The sequence below is a fragment of the Dipodomys merriami genome, unplaced genomic scaffold, assembly GCF_024711535.1.
Source record: "Dipodomys merriami isolate MVZ:Mamm:240054 unplaced genomic scaffold, mDipMer1.0.p SCAF_271, whole genome shotgun sequence".
NCBI classification, from domain to species: Eukaryota; Metazoa; Chordata; class Mammalia; order Rodentia; family Heteromyidae; genus Dipodomys; species Dipodomys merriami.
The window spans coordinates 263,113-283,640 of NW_027204171.1; the positions used below are offsets into that span (position 1 = coordinate 263,113).

At 41.4% G+C, this 20,528-nt stretch overlaps 1 protein-coding gene across 2 annotated transcripts in view; it reads right to left on the minus strand.

The window, feature by feature from the left end:
• The window catches only part of Ddx46 (DEAD-box helicase 46), a 45,954-nt gene that overhangs the window by 12,442 nt on the left and 12,984 nt on the right, over positions 1-20,528 (minus strand). For both annotated transcript variants that reach the window (XM_070036453.1, XM_070036452.1), the window contains exons 6-18: positions 19,482-19,633; positions 17,740-17,853; positions 16,288-16,453; positions 15,284-15,404; positions 14,617-14,792; positions 13,627-13,748; positions 11,247-11,325; positions 9,352-9,434; positions 5,786-5,950; positions 4,447-4,609; positions 2,587-2,780; positions 778-915; positions 369-518 (exon numbers count right to left, since the gene is read on the minus strand). In XM_070036453.1, the coding sequence (XP_069892554.1) occupies positions 369-518; positions 778-915; positions 2,587-2,780; positions 4,447-4,609; positions 5,786-5,950; positions 9,352-9,434; positions 11,247-11,325; positions 13,627-13,748; positions 14,617-14,792; positions 15,284-15,404; positions 16,288-16,453; positions 17,740-17,853; positions 19,482-19,633 (1,823 nt within the window). The remainder of the gene's footprint in view (positions 1-368; positions 519-777; positions 916-2,586; positions 2,781-4,446; positions 4,610-5,785; positions 5,951-9,351; positions 9,435-11,246; positions 11,326-13,626; positions 13,749-14,616; positions 14,793-15,283; positions 15,405-16,287; positions 16,454-17,739; positions 17,854-19,481; positions 19,634-20,528) is intronic.

A 20,528-nucleotide genomic window follows, 5' to 3' on the forward strand; every position in this document is an offset into this window, starting at 1 on the left:
CTAGGCCCAGAGTTCAGCCCCAACAACCAAAAAAAAAAAAATATTATGCAGCCATACAGTTAGTGTGAATTTATTAAATGGAAAGACTTTTCACACACTGTTGTAAAAAGGTTATAAACTGGTACACACACACACACACACACACACACACACACACACACACACACACACACACACACACACACACACACACACACACACACACACACACACACACACACACACACACACGAACCTATATGTGCATCCACAAACAGAAAAATGCTTGAAGCAGTATACAACAAGGTTTCCCAGGACTAGCTCAACAAGCCTACAGCTAAGACCTGCAGTAGAGAGAAAGAATCAAGGAAAATTGTAGCTATACTTACATCAACCGCAGCATCCTCATCATCTGAATCCTGCAGACCAAGAGCTGCCTTCTGCAACTTCTTCCTCTCATTCGCCAAAGCTTGTTCTGTTTCATCAAACTTGAATCCCTTACCAGAGAACCCACTACTCTTTTTAATTATTTTTCCTTCCTTTCAAAGAAAAATTTTTTTCAAAATTAATTTCATAGTAAAAACATAGTATTTTTAAGGGGCGTATGCCAATGTAACAAAAAGTATTTCCCCTTGCATGCAATAAAAAATACAAGAGCTCTATATAATGTCACAAAATACTAAGTTCAAGCATAAGAGAACATCCTGTTTTCACTTATTTCCCTCTCTATTAAGATGCCCAAGAATAAAGAATGACATTAGTAACTTGAATGAAAGTAACAGGCATTTAAAAACTCACAGCTTTCTGTTGATCTTTGAAATCACTCCAAAGTTTCTCTAGATCAGGAGGCACTGCAGTCCCAGATAGTTCAAGAGCTTTAATTATGTCACCAGCATAGCGAGCTTGGTCTTCTGTGATAAAAGTATATGCATAGCCCTAATGAATAACAAAATGTGGAATTATTAGACACCAAGATAAATTCAACTTACAATCACATATAGCATAAAATATAAGCCAGGGAATAAAGCTCTACAACGGATGCCATTGCTAAGGAATTATTCTTCAATAATTATTATTTTAATAATAATTTTAAATAATAATTTTTCAAAGAAAAATATTTAATATTTAAAATGAGGGGGGTTAGAGTTGTAGTTCAGTGGCAGAGCACTTGCCTAGTATGTGCCAAGATCCTGGATTCATTCCCCAGCACTGCAAAATACTGCATACATGCATGTATGCAAGCATGCATGCATACATACATATATACAATTTTAAAAAATAAGAAAATTTCTGTATATATAAGTAGATACACATGAGATTTTACAGAACTTGCATTGTCATGTGCATTAACTGTCTTTGTATCTGTGGGATGCTGGGTTTGTGCTCAGGGCCTCAACACTTGCTAAGTAGGCACTCTACCACTTAAGCCCCCACTCATTCTTTTTTTTTTTTTTTTTGGGGTCCAGTTGTGGGGCCTGAACCCTGGGCCTGGGTACTATCCCTCAGTTCTTCAGCTCAAGGCTAGCGCTCTACCACCTGAGCTATAGCACCACTTCCGGCTTTTTTTCTTTTTGCTTATGCGGTGCTGAGGAATCGAACCCAGGGCCTCAGGCATGCAAGGCAAGTGATCTACCACTGAGCCACCTTCCCAGCCCCCCCACTCATTCTTTACTTTCAAGTATTTTTCCAAAACAGTCTGTGTTTTCCTCTGGGTCAACCTGCGGTAGTGACCTTCCAACACAGGTTGGGACCATAGGTTCCCACCAGCATGCCCAGCTCATTCATTCATTTATTCATTCATATATTACTGGGATGGGGCCTACCACTTGCTAAGACAGTTCTTTACTTGAGCCACACCTCCAGCCTACTGGTCTATTGACTGAAATGAGGGTCTCATTAACTTTTTTGCCAGGGACAGAGTAGAAATGAAATCCTCCCAATCTCCACCTTCTGCAAAGCTAGGAATAACAAGTGTGAGCCACTGTGAGTGGCTTGTATTGGTTTCCTCTTTCTTTTTTTAGCTTGCATCCCACATTAACATTCATTTCTTAGCATGTAGCTTTCCTTATTTTTTAAGATTAAAAAATGTATGCATGCACATATATTTAATCATACACATAAGCTGTCTATGTTTGTAACTACTTTGCAAGAGTGAGCTTCACTTCATCAACTTCCTGGAATTGCTCTAGATGTCAGGCTTTCACATGCCCCAGTAACCTTGGGCACACTCAAGAGAAAGATTGCAGTGGAAGTCAAATGGCAAAAAAACACACTCAGATCTCTGTCTTGACAAAACCTCTGGTGTTGCCTCTGCTGGGTGCCAGTGTCTCACGCTTATAATCCAACAACTCAGGAAGCTCAGAACTGAAGATCATGGTTCAAAGCCAGCCCAGGAACAAAATCTGTGAGATTCTTATCTCCAATGAACCACCAGAAAACCAGAAGAGGCGCTGTGGCTCAAGTGGAAGAGCACGAGCATTTGAGTTGAAAAGCAAAGGACAGCACCCAGGCCTAGAGTTCAAGCCCCACAACTGACCAAAAAAAAAAAAAAAAAAGATGTTTCTATATTGTTATAAAAGGAAGAAATTATTTTAAAATTTTCTTTACTTTGTTGCCTGCTCTCCCAGTCCGTCCTGCTCTGTGCACATAATCCTCATAATGGTTGGGGCAACTGTAATTGACCACAAGAATGAGATGTTTCACATCCAGACCTCGAGCAGCAACAGAGGTGGCTACGAGAAGCTTGCAGGTTCCATTCTTAAAGTCATTTATTATGCTATCTCTGTCATACTGATCGATCCCTGTGAGTAAATTAGAGACATGGCTGTTAGGATCTTTCATTTCTTCTGACAGAAAAAAAAAAAAAACTTAAACATGGAATAAAAAACAATCCACACTTTCAAGTTCTACAATCTGGCAAAATAAAAGGTTAAAATTGCTGAAGCTCCAATTTCAGAATCACCAATTCAAACTTGATTCAAGAACAAAGGGGGAGAGGGGGAAAGGCAAGAATGTTCAGCTCACATTAAAAAGACTCAGCTCCTTCTTTCTTTTGTGGGTTACTTAGAGCACTGCTACTCACTTAGAAATGCAAAATATTAAAGCAGAGGGGCCCAGGCCCAGAGTTCAGGCCCCACGACCGGACCCAAAAATTAAAAAAAATAAAAAAAGAAATGCAAAATATTAGTCTCTCCCTAGACTACTGAATCAAAATTTACATTTATAAGTCCCTTAAATGATTACTTACCACATACACAAAAAGGAGCACTAGTTTAAAAATACCTAATTGGATCTCTCTTGAAATATGTAACCCAAGAATCTCAGGATAAGTAACTAGGCGGCACATGTATAACATATCAAAATGTTAGATCACAAAAGCCCAGGTACCTCTGTTTACAGTAGAGAATAAAATAGGATAAATTAACAAACCTAAAAACTCATGTTTATAACAGATACAACATACATACAGAAGAATCATTAGCACCTTTCTTCCTTGTGGTGTTGGAGATCAGACCCAGGGCCTGTACATACTGGACAAGCCCAGCCTGCACATTTAAATATTTATCAATATTCATTGGTTTCACCATCTCAAATTTTAGTTGTTTTTTTTTTTTGTTTTTTTTTTTTGTCAGTCATGGGGCTTGAACTCTGGGCCTGAGTGCTGCCCCTCAGCTCTTCAGCTCAAGGCAAGCACTCTACCACTTAAGCCAAAGTGCCACTCCCAGTTTTCTGGTGGTTTATTGGAAATAAGAGTTTCACAGGGCTGGAAAGGTGGCTCAGTGGTAGAGCGCCTGCTTTGCATGCATGAGGCCCTGGGTTCGATTCCTCAGCACCTCATAAGCAAAAAAGAAAAAAGCCAGAAGTGGCTCTGTGGCTCAAGTGGTAGAGTGCTTGCCTTGAGCTGAAGAGCTGAGGGACAGCGCCCAGGCCCAGAGTTCAGCCCCCACAACCGGACCCAAAAACAAAAATAAAAAGAAAAGAAAAAGAAATTGGGACCTAAATTTTTCATAGGAAAAATTGATGGAACCAATATCAATATAAATTTATATGTTAAGTTAAAAATAACAAAACTTAGCCAGGTGATGATGGTTCCCTAGCTACTCAGGAGGCTAAGATCTGAGGATCTCAGTTCAAAATCAGCCTGGGCAGAAAAGTCCCATGAGACTTGCAAAAATGTGAAACTAGAGGTTTGGCTCAAGTGCATAACACTAGCCTTGAGCAAAAAACAAGCTAAGGGACTGGACCCCGGCCCTGAGTTCTAGCACCAGCACTAAACAAAATATATGTCAAAGCACCTATAGTAACAATAACCAAGGACATGTGTATATGTATGTGCATACACATGTGTGTGCCAGTAATGAGAGCCTTGCACTCTCTCTCCACTGAATGAAAAAAAGGGCAAGGCAATTATTTAGAACACAGAACAGGGCAAGTCAAGTTCATGAAAGGCATTCTGTTAAACCTTACCTCCATGAAGAGACATGCAAGGATAAGATGCTCTCATTAAATCCTTTAGAAGACCATCAGCATGTTCCTGCTTATCCACAAATATAATGACAGATCCTGATTCTTGATAATGGCCCAGAAGCTCAAGTAACTTCAAGAATTTCTTTTCTTCTTCAATCACAATCTGAAAGTGCCATATTACATCAAGTAATGAGTAAAAAATGCAAAATATGTCCCTTGACCAGAAATATTTAAATTGTAAATGAATAAAAAAACATGCCTATATTTTAAGGAAGGGCTGGGGGGAAAAAATGTTGATTTTTTTTCGCCAGTCCTAGGGCTCGAACTCAGAGCCTGGGTGCTGTTCCTGAGCCTCTTTCCGCTCAAAGCTAGAGCTCTCTACCACCTGAGCCACACAGTACCACTTTCTGAGTAGTTTATTGGGTGCTAGTGGCTCACACCTGTAATCATAGCAACTCATGAGGCTAAAATCTGAGGACTGTGGTTCAAAACAAACCCAGGGAGCTGGAATGTGGCTTAGTTGTAGAGTGCTTGCCTAGCATTTATGAAGCCCTGGGTTCAATTCCTCAGTACCACATAAGCAGAAAAAGCCAGAAGTGGTACTCTGCTCAAATGGTAGATAGAGCACTAGTCTTGAGCAGAGAGAGACTCAAAGTCAGTGACCAGGCCCTGAGTTCAAGCCCCAGGACTGACAAAAAACAAACAGGCAGGAAAGACTGTAAGACTCGTATCTCCAACTACCAGAAAAAACACAAAAAGGTGGGGGGGGGGGGGGACACTGTGGCTCAACATCGCAGAGCGGCTAGCCTTGAGTAAAAGAGCTCAGAGACAGCTCCTAGACCCTGAGTTCAAGTACCACCACTACTGGAAAAAAAAAAAAGTGGCACAGACTTTCAGCCCTGGGCTGGCTTTGAACCATGATCCTCAGACCTTAGTTAGCTTCCTGAGTAGCTAGGATTACAGGCATGAGCCACCAGGCACCTGGCTGGTTTTTTTTTCTTTTTTTAAATATCAAGCCAACAATTAGGAAAAACTGCAAACTTTCAGAGAATAATACATTTACAAATGTGGACAGATGAACACTGGTCCCTTCACTTCATATGGAATATCCCAAGAATACACCAGATGTGTACCTTTGTCAGCCTCCCTCCTGTGGTGGGAGAAACACAGAGAGCATTTTAAACCCCATTAGTTCCAGTGACCATACATCCAGTGCATCTGGCCACTGAAATTGATGCATACTTAATTTTGGAAATTACCTATCCAGCTCACAAACAGTGATACCACAAGGATCACTCCCACTGCCTAACCACTATGGGAACGTCCCTAAAGTACTCACCACTTGCTGCTCCACATCCGAGCAAACCACGCTTCGACCCCCAACCTGTACTTCAATGGGTTTACTAAGGATTCTGCGGGCCAAGGCCTCCATAGCCCTGGGAAAAGTAGCTGAAAACATAACTGTCTGCCGATCAGGACGGACATTGTCCACGATGCGCATGACCTAAGAAAACAAACAAGATCCATGTAGCAGCGTTGTCTCCCAAACTTAATATACCAAGTTAAAATCAAATGGAAGGAACTTTTGGGAGTAACTACTTCAGTTACTGTAATTTTGTTACCTTAGAATATTAAGACTTACTTTATACCCTTAGTTCACCATCAAGAAGACAACTCCTCAAGTATAGGCCCAAAGTCTAGATGCCTTCATTCACTAACCTGTCACTCACGTCACAGTCTATAAACAAGCTTAGTAGTTTCTGTCTTCAAACTATACTTAGGACACAATTGTCTACTTCTAACACTGCTTTCCTTCCTTTTACTCAACATATTTGTATTGGGCACTCATTATAAGCCAGACATTAAGTGTAAAAATAAGAAAAAGGTGATTGTGGAAAGGCAGTAGAGTTGGAAAATCAGGAATCTGTCTGCAGCAGCAGATTCTGTCTGATATAACCATTTTGGAACGCTGGAACCGATTACACTACTAGCAGAAGAAGCAGAAGGTAAATTGTGCTCATTCCCGCCAATTTGAGCTGTTACCACAGCAGCAACTACCCATGTGGTGCCATCTGTCCTTCCACAGCAGGGCAAACGGCATGCTCCAATAGCAGGCTGCAACAGTCTGCTTCGGGGAGCCTGGGTGAGCAAACCGAACCGTGAACTCCAAGTATGAAAGACCTGTACTGTCCACTGCATCTCACCACTGAGGTGTAGACAGAGACAGGGGTCACTGTGTTGTTATCCATCTCAAAAACTGCTAAAGGTACAGCTGAACTGACTTCCAAAATACAAAGGCCAGTACCTCTCTTTTCTTCCTATTTTGGAGAACAAAACATTAAAAATAACTAGATAGCTGGGCACCAGTGGCTCACCCCTATAATTCAAGCTACTCAGAAAGCTGAGATTTGAGGATCATAGTTTAAAGCCATCCCTGGCAGGAAAGTCCTTGAGACTCTTACCTCCAATAAACTACTCAGAAAACAGTGTGAAATGGAGCTGTAGCTCAAGTGGTAGAACACTAGCCTTAAGAAAAAAAAAGCTCAGGGACTGAGTTCAAGCCCCAGCACCAACAACATAAATAAATAAATAATGGAACAGGTACAGGTCAAGCAAAAGAGTGCCTGCCTAGCAAGCACAAAGCTGAATTCAAACCCCAATACCACCAAAAACAAAACAAAAACACCAAGCAAAGTACTAGTTGCTGATGCATATAATCCTAGCTCCTGAGGAGGTTAAAATATGAGAATCACAGTTCAAAGCCAGCCCAGGCAGCAAAGTCCATGAGACTCTTACCTCCAACTAACAACCAAGAAGTCAGAAGTATAGCTGGCTCAAGTGGTAGAGCATTAGTTAGCCTTGATCAAGCAGCATCCAGGACCTGAGTTAAAATCCCAGTACAGGCACGCGCACACACACACACATATGCCCATGCACGAGCACACGCACTCACGTACGCGTGTGCAAACGCATGCACCCCCCCCCAACACACACACAGAGGATATACAAGGAAAGTGAGAAAGTGACCACACATACGCGGGCTAAGGAAAGACATGGGAAATCACAAGAAAACAACTTTGTACGATTAAATTAATGAAGGCAGGGCACTGACAGCTCATGTCTGTAATCCTAGCTACTCAGGAGGCTGAGAACTAAGGTCAGAGCTCAAAGCCAGCCTGGGGAAAAAAGTCCATGAGACTTTCATCTCCAAATAACCACCAAAAAAATCCAGAAGTGGAGCCATGTCTCAAGTGGTAGAGTGCTAGCCTGAGTAAAAAAGCTTCAGAAAGAAACAGCACCCACACTCTGAGTACAAGCCCAGGAACAGCATTTTAAAATAATAATAATAATAATAATAAAAAACAAGAGACATAAGAAGCCCTTGAGTTTATAATTTAGTCTGACCCTTGGCACAGAAACAACCAATAACAATCTAAACAACAAAAACAGCAAACCCTAGGGAAGGGAAAAATCCAATTTGCAGTGTTTCTAGACTCAAATGTCTAGTTTTTAATATCCCTCACCAGAGATACAAAGTAGGCCCAGCCAAAGGGAAAAAGAAAATATAGGGCTGGGAAGATGGCTCAGTGGTAGAGCGCTTGCCTTGCATGCCTGAGGCCCTGGGTTCGATTCCTCAGCACCACATAAGCAAAAAGAAAAGAAGCCGGAAGTGGCGCTGTGGCTCAAGTGGTAGAGCGCTAGCCTTGAGCTGAAGAGCTGAAGGACAGCGCCCAGGCCCTGAGTTCAGGCCCCACGACCGGACCCCCACCCAAAAAAAAGAAAAGAAAATATATAAATAAATAATAATCAACAAACTATTTGTGAAAAGGATCTAGTGGCAAATCTACAGGATAAAAGCTTCAAAATGACTGTTCTTGACAGGTACAGTGACACACACCTGTGCTCCCAGCTACAAAGGGAGCTGAGGCAAGACCCCAGACTGAGCAACTTTGTGAGATAATCTCAAAAACAGGGTGGGGTGAGGTGTGCCTCAGTGGTAGACCACTTGGGTGGCACCTGGGTTCAAGCCTGAACAAATAAACAAACAGTTCAATATTAAAGATGCTCAAAAAGGCCAGGGCCTGGTTCCTAGCTACTCAGTAGATAAAGAACTAAAGGATGAAAGCCTGGGCAGAAAACTCCACAATAGGGGCTGGAAGGTGGCTCAGTGGTAGAGCGCTTGCCTTGCATGCATGAGGCCCTGGGTTTGATTCCTCAGCACCACATAAGCAGAAAAGGCTGGAAGTGGTGCTGTGGCTCAAGGAGTAGAGCACTAGCCTTGAGCTGAAAATCGGAGGGACAGCGCCCAGGCCCAGAGTTCATGCCCCACAACCGACAAAAAAGGAAAAAAAAAAAAGAAAAGAAAAGTCCACAAAACTCTTATCTCCAATTAACCAGCAAAAAGCCAAGCTAAACAGATGGTAGCTCAAGGAAGTGGAGGTATGGCTCAAGTAGTAGAGATGACTACACTTGAGTGAAGAAGCCAAAGCAAGAACATAATTTCCTGACTTCAAGCCACAAAGGTGTTGTATAGTCTCAGTTATGTGGGGGGCTGAGGCAGGAGGATAACTTCACTCCAAAGTTGGAAGCCAGCTCAAAAGACATAGTGAGACCCCTGGTCCCCATAAAAATAAGAAGGATAAACAAGAGAGCAATTTCTCATGGAAAACTACTGTTAACACTGTCATGGTGATTACTTGAAGGATTTCCAATTTCAGATGCAGCAACAATTGGAATCCCAGTCCACTCTCCAAGTGCATTTGGTTCTAAACATACTTCTCCAAAGACCATGAGTTTGAGGACAACGTAGGCCTTACTTGTAAAGCAAGGTTGAGTTTTTCCCAGCGATATAGTAAGACCCTGTCCCAAAAAACAACCAAACATCTTAAGACATATAATGCTTACCTGTGGTTCAAAGCCCATGTCAAACATTCTATCTGCTTCATCTAAAACAACATACGTCACTCTTCGAAGATTCGTGACCCGACCTAAGATGAGAAGAAAAAAAAAAAAAAAAAAGACAAAAAAAAGACAACTAAAAAACAGACACAATTCATTTTATGACTATCAAGAAACTTTAAAATACTGTAAGGGAACTAAAATGCCTGACTTAACCACAGGGGTGGGTTAGGTATCTTTAACAGTGAAAAGAAATTCTGGTCTACAATGTCTTAATCTAGTGGCAGTACTGACAATGGATACATGAGGCCCTTTATTGTGTCAAACTCGTCTCTTGCATACCATCATAGGGCCTGAAGAACCTGTAAAATTCAGAAAACAGCCCTCTCCAAAACACATCATAAAACTAAGACTGAGATGAAGCATCGAGCCACATCAGCCATTATCTGACAGCATCACCTAGAAAAAAACATATTAGAGATTACAGCGTATGTGTGGAAAGCAGTTCCAGCACTAAACTACTTCCGACGCAGAAAACGTCTCTTTGATATTACTTTCTAACCTACTTCTATCAAGTTTTTCCAAGTTCCTTAAGTGGCATGTCAAACCATTTAACATATTAAGTAACTAACATAGTACACAAAACTTTACAATGCCAAATGCATTATAAATAAACACATTTTCTATGCAAACATACGTTTAAGTGCTCCCATTCATTTAAATAAATATTTCCAGCTTCTTAACTAGTGAAAACTAAATACAGAAAGACTCTTTCTAATGGATTAATATAAGCATTGGTACAAATGTTGAATCAACCACCTGGCAAAAACTTGTACAAAGTAAGTTATTAAACCAAAAGGACAAAGGAAAAAGGTAACATTAATTATGAATCTCAGGAGATTTAATCAATGAAGCATTGAGAAAAAATAAGGGATTATTTAATCAGCATTCATATCAAACTTCCTCTGTAATATCCAAGCACAATCACTTAGCAAACAACTTCTTTATTACTTTGCCAGCTTCTTGAAGAATTAGATTTCAGTCTATACAGAAACTCAAGCACAATGCCATTAGCAACATGCATTACTATATTTTTAATAGTCTGTTGCTTATATATTGGATACTGCAATGAAACATTTAAAAGCATTTTTCTTCAAAAAAAATTTAAAAAAGCAAAACCAAAAACAAAAATGAGCCGAAAAGAGTGCTAACACCTAAGTATTCCACGCTAACATTTGCAGCCCCCATTAGTTTTGCAAGGTCGGGAACAGCATTAAATCGACCTACCTTTGATGGTTTAAGTCTCGGAAGCCCAGTTCTATAAATCTTGAAGGGCCTTTCTCCACAGAAGTTAAATAATGTCAACAGTTTAGTAACAGTTTTCATAGGGAATCATTTAACAAAGCATCACATTTGAGCTTAAAAACATGCGGTATTTACTAAAGACAAAATTTCTTGAAGCTGCAATACCTTAATTTAATCTAGTATTGTAAAATATTAGCTCATGAGAAAAAAAATCCAGAATTTTGCAATAAAGAAAAGAGTAGGCAAGGGATATAGCTCAGTGGTAGAGTGCTTACCTGGGCCTTGAATTGTATACCTAGCACCAAGGGGGAAAAGGAAAAGACTAGAATACCACCCTTGAAAAAACAAAGCTAAGCAAAAAGAAACTAAAAAACATGCTAGAAGATCAAACAGCATTAACTCTGTAATTTTAAATTGAATGGCAAAGCAATTAATGCTTTTGACTATAAGCTTGTTACAATACAAATTTTAAGATATTACAGCTTTAAGAAGAAATGTTTGTAGCTGTCTTGTATCTGCTTTAACAAAAAAAAAAAAAAAAAAAAAGTGTAAGAGGACAAAAACAAAAGAGGACAAAAAAATTACCCCCGACTTACCACTGTTAGCTGCTAGCATGTCAATCATTCGACCAGGTGTGCAAACAATAATTTCAGCACCTCTTTTCAGCTCAGCAATCTAATAAAAAGATGAAGTTTTATAGTTTATTCACCACAAATGCTTAAACAGATTTAAACATGATGCATGTGGCACTTGTAAGGTTTCATCAGGCAAAAATGAAGTCTAATTAGAAGACATCACTCTCCTGCTCAATTCTGTGGAGTAAATAGAGCACCACTACTGGAAAAAGTGACAGCAGCACCACCACATGGTGCCACAGAAGAAACCAAAGAAACTGGTTACCAAACTTGAACCAGCCACCATCCCTCAGCACCGAGACAGGAAGGTACAAGTAGTAAAACATATAGACAGATCAATGCTTTGCAGATTTAGGGTTGCCACTGTGAGTAATCATGAAATCAACTTCACAGATGATCACAACCAACATTTTTTTAAATGAAATAGCATGAAAAATACAATAGTGCCCTAGAGATAAAACTTTTTTTTTGGGGGGGGGGGGAGGGAGGGGGTCGGCGTTGGTCATGAGGCTTGAATTCTGGACCTGGGCTCTGTCTGAGCTGTTCAGCTCAAGGCTAGAGCTCTACCACTTGAGCTACAGTGCCTCTTCCGGTTTTATGTTGGTTAATTGGAAATAAGAGTCTCAAAGAGGGCTGGGAAGGTGGCTCAGTGGTAGAGCACTTGCCTTGCATGCTTGAGGCCCTGGGTTCGATTCCTGAGCACCACATAAGCAGAAAAAAAAGCCGGAAGTGGGGCTGTGGCTCAAGTGGTAGAGTGCTAGCCTGGAGCTGAAGAGCTGAGGGACAGCACCCAGGCCCAGAGTTCAAGCCCCATGACAGGACCCGGGGGGGGGAGGGGGTGGTCTCAAAGACTTTCTTGCCCCTGCCCAGGCTGACTTCAAGTCCCATGACCTACAAAAAAAAAAAAAAGAAAAAAGAAAAAAAATGAAAGAATAGGAGGTGAAGGGAGAGAGGGAGGGGAAAAGGGGGAAAGCAAAAAGGGAAGGAAGGGGTTGGGAAGGTGGCTCAGTGGTAGAGCACTTGCCTTGCATGCATGAGGCCCCCAGTTCCATTCCCCAGCACCACATAAGCAAAAAGAAAAAAAGCCGAAAAGTGGCGCTGTGGCTTAAGTGGTAGAGCGCTCGTCTTGAGCTGAAGAGCTGAGGGACAGCGCCCAGGACCACAGTGCAGGCCCCACGACCGGACCCAAAAAAAAAAAAAAAAAGGGAGGGAAGGAAGGAGGGAGATGTGTTTAAGGTATACAATGTGAGGAAATGATTGCCATAATCAGGCTAATATCCCATTTTACATAGCTACTAATCCTTTCGTTAAGAACGTTTAAGATTTAGTATCTTCGCAAATGTTGAGTATATTACAGAGCACCGTTGGTTACAGTCACCCTGTAGTATTTTATATCATAACATATTCATCCTGCATAAGCTCATCCTTTTTTTCTTTTTTCTTTTTTTTTGGGGGGGCGGGGGGGAGTTGTGGGGCTTGAACTGGTCCTGGGCGCTGTCCCTGCACTCTTCAGCTCAAGGCAAGCACTCTAACGCTTGAGCCACAGCACCACTTCTGGTTTTCTAGTGGTTTACTGGAGATGAGTCTACTGCCCGAGCTGGCTTTGAATCGTGATCCTCAGATCTCAGCCTCTGGAGTAGCTAGGATTATAGACATAAGCCACCGGCGCCTGGCTCATGCAATTTTCTTTTGTTTCAGGCAGGGTCTCACTATGTAGCTAAGGCTGTCCTTGAGCTAGAGATCCTTGTGCTTTAAGTCTCCCAAGTATACTTTATTTTTTCTTTTTTTGCCAGTCCTGGGGCTTGAACTCTGGACCTGGACACTGTCTTTGAACTGCTTTTGCTCAAGGCTAGCACTCTACCACTTGAGCCACAGTGCTACTTCTGGCTTTTTCTATTTAGGTGGTACTGAGGAATCGAACCCAGGGCTTCATGCACACTAGGCAACCACTAAGCAACATTCCCAGCCCTTTAATTTATTCTTAAAATTATTTTCACACTTAATATCACTAGAGATTTTAGCAAGTTACTCTTTAAAACGCGAAAAAGAAAATCTGCTTCTCTGCTGAATCAATCTGAGGAAAGATAGAAAAATGGGATGTTTGGGCTGGGAAGGTGGCTCAGTGGTAGAGCACTTGCCTTGCATGCTTGAGGCCCTGGGTTCGATTCCTCAGCACCACAGAAAAAAAAAGCCGGAAGTGGTGCTGTGGCTCAAGTGGTAGAGTGCTCGCCTTGAGCTGAAGAGCTGAGGGACAGCGCCCAGGCCGAGTTCAGGCCCCAAGACCGGACCCCCCCAAAAAAAAAAAAGAAGAAGAAAAATGGGATGTTTGTTCTATAATTACCTGCTCACTGATTCCTGTTCCTCCATAAACACAGACCACTCTAAGTCCTAAAGTCTTGGAAAACTTCTTACATTCCTTAGTAATCTGTAAAGCCAGTTCTCGAGTTGGAGTCATGATGACAGCTGAAAAGATAAATATGTCAAGAGCCTAACCACCAAAATTCTCAAGTCACTGCTTAAAAATGTTCAAATTTAACCTTTGCAATACTGTTTGGATTTTTTTCTTAAAACATAACTGCAAGATTCTATTTCGAAAGCTTTGTAACAGCAGAGATTGAGGTGAGAGGCATGCTCCAGGGTTAACGGGCATACTTGACCCTCAGAAGGAATGCTTAGCAGTGCTCAACTGCAAATCTCAGAACACAGAAAATCTAGTGACTCACTGTGCTGCAGAAGCCACACCATTGCTTCTCAAAACAACCCTGGGCTGAGCGACACAGATCCACTGTACCCTGCATTTCCCAGAGCTAAACAAAGTTCCAAAACCCTACTCAAATTCATAGAAGATCTCTGCCAAAATGAACCAAGAAATCTGAGTCTGAAGACTAATCCTGCACGAACTGCTCACATAATAGCCTTGTACAGCCAAAACCAAAAACAGCCTAGGGGAAGAATCTGTTTCCCTGCTCTTTCATGTTGAGTTTATAAATCTAGCGATATTGGACTAAGAACAACCTCAACATAAAAAATAATTAATAGTAATAACAAAAAAACCAGATAGATGCATGAGGGGTCTACCTGCCAGGTCAGAGTATAAAAACTGAGCTGGGTCAGGAGAAGCTGTTTTTTGTACTTCTGAGATGTCACTCCAGAGGTCTGAAGATTGTCACTCCACCTGCTGGTAAGGGGAAATGAGCCCCAAAGTGCCAAATTGATAAAGGAAATGTACATAAAGACATCTTTAGTGTCAGTTTTTTCTTTAGTCTCAGATCTTTCTGGTTAACTGAGCCAAGTAGATCTTGAAAAAATAGGGTAGTGAGAAGAATTGTACCTATTGGCCCCTCGCCTTCTTCTAATGATCTCTGATCCATGATGTGTCTGAACATGGGCAAGAGAAAAGCAATGGTCTTTCCGCTTCCTGTCTTGGCAATGCCAATCAAATCTCGTCCAGACATTATAGCAGGAATTGCTTGGGTCTGAATTGGTGTTGGCTTTTCATATCCATGCCTTAAAAGAAACAAAAGGAAGACAAGGTAAGAACTGACATCTCTGAGCCTCTCAGAGTATCATAAAGACAAACAGACCCAAAATGTGATACAGCAGCACTATAAAATATTATCTAGCAATAAAAAGGAAGGAGGAGCCAGGCACCAGTGGCTCACGCCTATAATGCTAGATACTTAGGAGGCTGAGATCTGAGGATCGCAGTTCAAAGCCAGCCAGCCCAGGCAGGAAAGTCCGTGAGGCTCTTAACTCCAATAAATCACCAGCAAACCGGAAGTAGCGCTGTGGCTCAAGTAGTAGAGTGCTGGCCTTGAGCTAAAGAGCTAAGGAACAGTGCCCAGGCACCAAAGTTTAAGCCCCACAAACAAACAAACAAATATACACACACACATACACATACATACACATATACATACATATATAATCCAAAGAAATATTTGTGTAGAATGCAATTTTGAATAGAAAGACATGGGAAAATATGGACAACCACTTACTTTTTCAGGGAATTTAAGATCTTCATGGAAATCCCACACTGGACCCAGGATTTAATTGGTTTGGGGCAACCTTTTCCTTTAACTGTAATGCCTTCCATTTCCAATCGAAATACATTCACCTCTACAAAACAAAACCTAGATTAAAAACTCTTTAACAGTGACTTCTACCTTCCAAGTAAGAACTGTAAAACAAAGAATCTTTATTTTTTGTGATTCTATCAGAGATAACATCACAGGAGAATACCAGGATAAAGCACTGAGTAGCTCAGTTTTCCAATCAACTGAGAACACTTGGTGTCCCACTTTTCTTAATTGCATTAACTGCATTAACAGAGTAAAATTAATCAACAAATTGCTAGAAGTGATTGACAAGTAATACGACCACTTGTTCTGGTATGAGTTCTGCAAATTACCTTTTTTCAACCAACAATACCCACTGGTTCCTAACTCTCAAATATCAGTTAAGGGCTAGACAAATGCATCACTTGTCACTTCACACAAAGGGTGTTTTCAACCCTAAAAACACCAACTACATAAGTTCAATTTCTTTTTTTTTTTTTTTGGTCCATCATGGGGCTTGAACTGTGGGCCTGGGCATTGTCCCTCAGCTCTTCAGTTCAAGGCGAGCGCTCTACCTCTTGAGCTACTACACCACTTCCAGTTTTCTAGTGGTTTATTGGAGTTAAGAGTCTCAATGGACTTTTCTGCCCAGGCTGGCTTTGAACTGTGATCCTCAGATCTCAGTCTGAGTAGCTAGGATAATAGGCATGAGACACCAGCGCCCGGCTCCAATGTTTTTTTTTTTAATTTTGCTTGTTTATGCAGTACTGAGGAATCAAACCAGGGCCTCATGCATGCTAATCAAGCACTCTACCTCTAAGCCACATTCCCAGCCCTATTTTTTTTCAATACTTGATAAAGCATTCCCTAGCTCATACTTCCCTAGGCAAAGTAAAGTATATCCTATTTTGAATCCACTATGACTAGTAAAGGAATAACTTTACCCTCTTGGGACATTTTTGCTAGTTCCGGAACTTCAACATAAAAGTTTTTCCTGAATGGTTCATATTCAATTTTTCCATGATCAACTGGTTCCAGAAGTTTTCTCTGTTTTGTCTGATATCCTGTAAGGGCCGTCTGAAGATCAACTTCTTCCTCTTCGGAAGAATACTTGAGTGCAAAAAGAAAAAACGAAAAGTGTTATTTCCACTATGGAAAGCAATAGTCTCAGATGTTCAAATTGCTACAAACTGTTTGGCTTTTTTTTGGTCGGATCATGGGGCTTGAACTCTGGGTTTGGGCGCTATCCCTGCGCTCTTCAGCTCAAGGTGAGCGCTCTACCGCTGGAGCCACAGAACCACTTCCAGTTTTCTCTAGTGGTTTATTGGAGATAAGAGTCTCACAGACTTTACTGTCTGAGCTGGCTTTGAATCATGATCCTCAGATCTCAGCTTCCTGAGTAGCTAAATTACAGGCGTGGGCTACCAGTGCCCAGCTATTTAGCATTTTTTTAAACATTCTCAAATAGGGGACTGAGAAGGTGGCTCAGTGGTAGAATGCTTGCCTTGCATGCATGAGGCCCTGGGTTCAGTTCCTCAGCACCACATAAACAGAAAAAGCAGGAAGTGGTGATGTGGCTCAAGTGGTAGAGCGCTAGCCTTGAGTTGAAGAGCTGAGGGATAGCACCCAGGCTCAGAGTTCAAGCCCAAAAACCCTCAAATAGACCATTTGACCCACATTTTATGTGCTACACAAGGATTTTTTTTTGGGGGGGGGGAGGGGGAGGAACGTCAGTCACCAGGCTTGAACTCTAGGCCTGGGCGCTGTCCCTCAGCTCTTCAGCTCAAGGCTAGCGCTCTACCACTTGAGCCATAGCGCCATTTCCGTTCTTTTCTGTTTATGTGGTGCTGCATGCAAGGCAAGCACTCTACTGCTGAGCCACCTTCCCAGCCCCTACTCAAGGATTTAAAATCCCATAATTTCAAAATCCCCTGAAATGTCCATGATTCTGAACAGATAAACATCAGCTTGTAACAAATTAATTTCTTTTTCCCTACCTTTATCAGTATAAAGCTAAGCTAAAATAATTCTGATACTGATGAAATTTTGTTACTGTTCTCACTGTATAAATTTTCATAAAACACAAAGGAAAGGAATTTAATTCATTCTGACACATTTCTCCACTGGTCTTGAGAGGAGAAAGTAGAGGAAGAGGAGGAGGAGGAGGAGGAGAAGAAAGAGGAGGAGAAGATGAAGAAAACATGAGCATAAGCAAGAAATGTAAGAGGCCACAATAGTCAACCAGCAAGATGCATAGCTCTCATCCACTTCTGCACTGTTAGGATTAACCAGGCCCTCCCAACAGCAGCGTGCAGAACTGCTACCCCATCTCTAGAACGTTCTGCAGTCCACACTTGTTGGTTAGCACCATGAACAAAATGAGGGTTAACAATCACCTCCATGGCGTCCTGGTCATTCTCCATCAGCTCGCCTTTCTTCTTATCTGAATCTGCAACTGCTTTTTTGGTTGTTACAACAGTGACTACTTTTGTAACTGTTGGCCCAGACTTCTATAAGTAAAAAAAAAAGAAGAGAATATAAAATAGTTTGGAAATGTGAAACAAAAATTAGACAACAAATGAAGTACAACATTGTCACAATTTATAACTCAACCTAACAATTTAATTAACAGAAAGACCAACAGCAGTCCCCTTTTCTCTTTAATATGTATGTTTTTACATAGAAAATGACCATTATTTTTCATTTAAATACCTTTCAATTAGTGTCATTACCCTCTTTTCTTTTTCTTTTCTTTTTGGTCAGTCTTGGGGCCTGAACTCTGGGTCTGGGCTCTGCCCCTCAGCTTTTCACCTCAAGGCTAGCACTCTACTTCATGATCCACAGCGCCACTTCTGCCTTTCTCTGCTTATGTGGTGCTGAGGAATCGAACCCAGGGCTTCATGCATACAAGGCAAGCGCTCTACCACTGAACCACCTTCCCAGCCCCTCATTATCCTCTTAACTCAAGATCACCTACTTTTTTAACATAATTCATCATGCCACACTTACATCTATCCATGCATCCATAAATAATTATTTGGAATTTTCAAAAAAATGAACCAAAATCTCATTTACATTATAAATTAAATCATATCCAACTTTTCTACTGTATAAAGGTTCATATTGCTAAGTACACTTTCTGTTCATTAGACATGGCAGCAGCTGTTCTGGAGCTTTGATGAATTAATTAACTTAAAGAAAAAAATACAGAAGTGGTGCTGTGGCTCAAGCAGTAGAGCACTCACCTTGAGCTGAAGAGCTCAGGGACAGCTCCCAGGCCCAGAGTTCAAGCCCCACAACCGGCAAAAAAAAAAAAAAAGGAAAAAAAAAATACGGGACTACTGGCCTGATGTTTTTGGAGCTCACATTTTATGGAGGGGGAGCAGCAGACAATACCAACATTACACCATCTGTGAAAATGCAATAAATGCCAAAAAAAAAAAAAAAAGAAACACTAGAATAGAGTAGGGTAAATACTGAAAAAAAATCTAGACACTTGACATTAATAATATAGAGAGAGAGAAAAAAAAAAAGTCAGCCAAGCATCAGTGACTCATACCTATTACTAGCTATTCAGGAAGCTGGAATCTAAGGATCCAATTTGGAACTCAGGGCAAGCAGAAAAGTTGAAGAGACTCATCTCCAACTAACCACCAAATAGCCAGAAGTGAAGCTATGGCTCAAATGACAAAGTGCCAGTCTTTTTTTTTTTTTTTTTTTTGTCGGTCATGGGGCTTGAACTCTGGGCTTGGGCGCTGTCCTTGTGCTCTTCAGCTCAAGGCGAGCGCTCTTTGAGCCACAGCACCACTTCCAGTTTTCTAACGGTTTATTGAAGATAAGAGTCTCAAGAACTTTCCTGCCCGGACTGGCTTTGAACCGCGATCCTCAGATCTCAGCCTCCTGAGTAGCTAGGATGACAGGTGTGAGCCACCGGCGCCTGGCTAAAGTGCCAGTCTTGACTTGAAAAGGTTAAGGGAGAATATTCAGCCCCAGGACCAATACACACACAAAAAAAGCTTTTAAGTAAAATAATGTCACCACTTCCTACAGATCCAAGTCAATACAAAGCAATAACAAGCAATGAGAAATTCACAATGAGAAGCAATGGAAATCTTTAAAATGAAAGAAAACACCCTACCTTTTCGTTCCCCCCACCACCTTTCACACTTCTCATGTTGAACTTCTTTACTTCCTCTTTCACTTCTTCCATGTAAGCATCTAGTGGATCTAACTCCTCATCCTCCATCTCTGCGCCTTCCTTTTCAGCTTCAGCGGGATCATCTTCATCATCTAAAACAGCAGAACACACTTTCTCTGTACAGATGCTTTGAAATGATTAGCCCACACAGACCACACATTGCCCAGAGAGCTCCCTTCCAATTACTCCAGCCCAGCTATGCTACAGCTCAAGTACTCCTTGGCACTGTGGCTCAGGTGGTAGGTAGAACACTAGCCTTGAGCTGAAGAGCTGAGGGACAGCGCCCAAGCCCAGAGTTCAAGCCCCACAACAAACAAAAGAAAAAGAAAAAAGAAAAAAAGGAAAACATGAAATTCCATATAGTTCATGAACAATGAATGAATATGGCTTCCTATCTGTAGTCCTAGCTACTTAGGAGATTGAAATGGGAAGATAATTGCGCCCCCAAAGTTCTAAGTCAGTCTAGGCAAGCACAGAGAGGGATCCCATGGGAACCAAAACCAAAACTTTCAATATGAATGCAGCAATTCTAATTCTAGTATACAAGTATCCCAAAGAACTGAAAGCAGGGCTCCTAACTGTGCATACCCATGCTCAAAGCGGCATTATAACCACAGGACAGGAACAACTCAAATGTCTAATAATAGAGATAAAATGTGGCATAAGCTGGGCATGATGGCACAGCTTAGAATCCCAGCACTTATAGGCTGAGGCAGGAGGACCCTAAGGTTTGATGTCCAACTGTCCTACATAGTGATTCCCTGTCTCAGAAACAAGAACTGTGGCACATACACAAAATGAAATACATTCATTCACATAAAGGAAATCAACACATGCTACATAATATATACAAAAACCTTCAATACATCATGCAAAGCAAAATAAGCCAGAAACCAAAGGACAAATCACACAATTCCATTTACATGAAGGTAACAGTATAAAGATTACAGGGGTCGGTCACCGGTGGCTCACACCTGTCATCCTAGC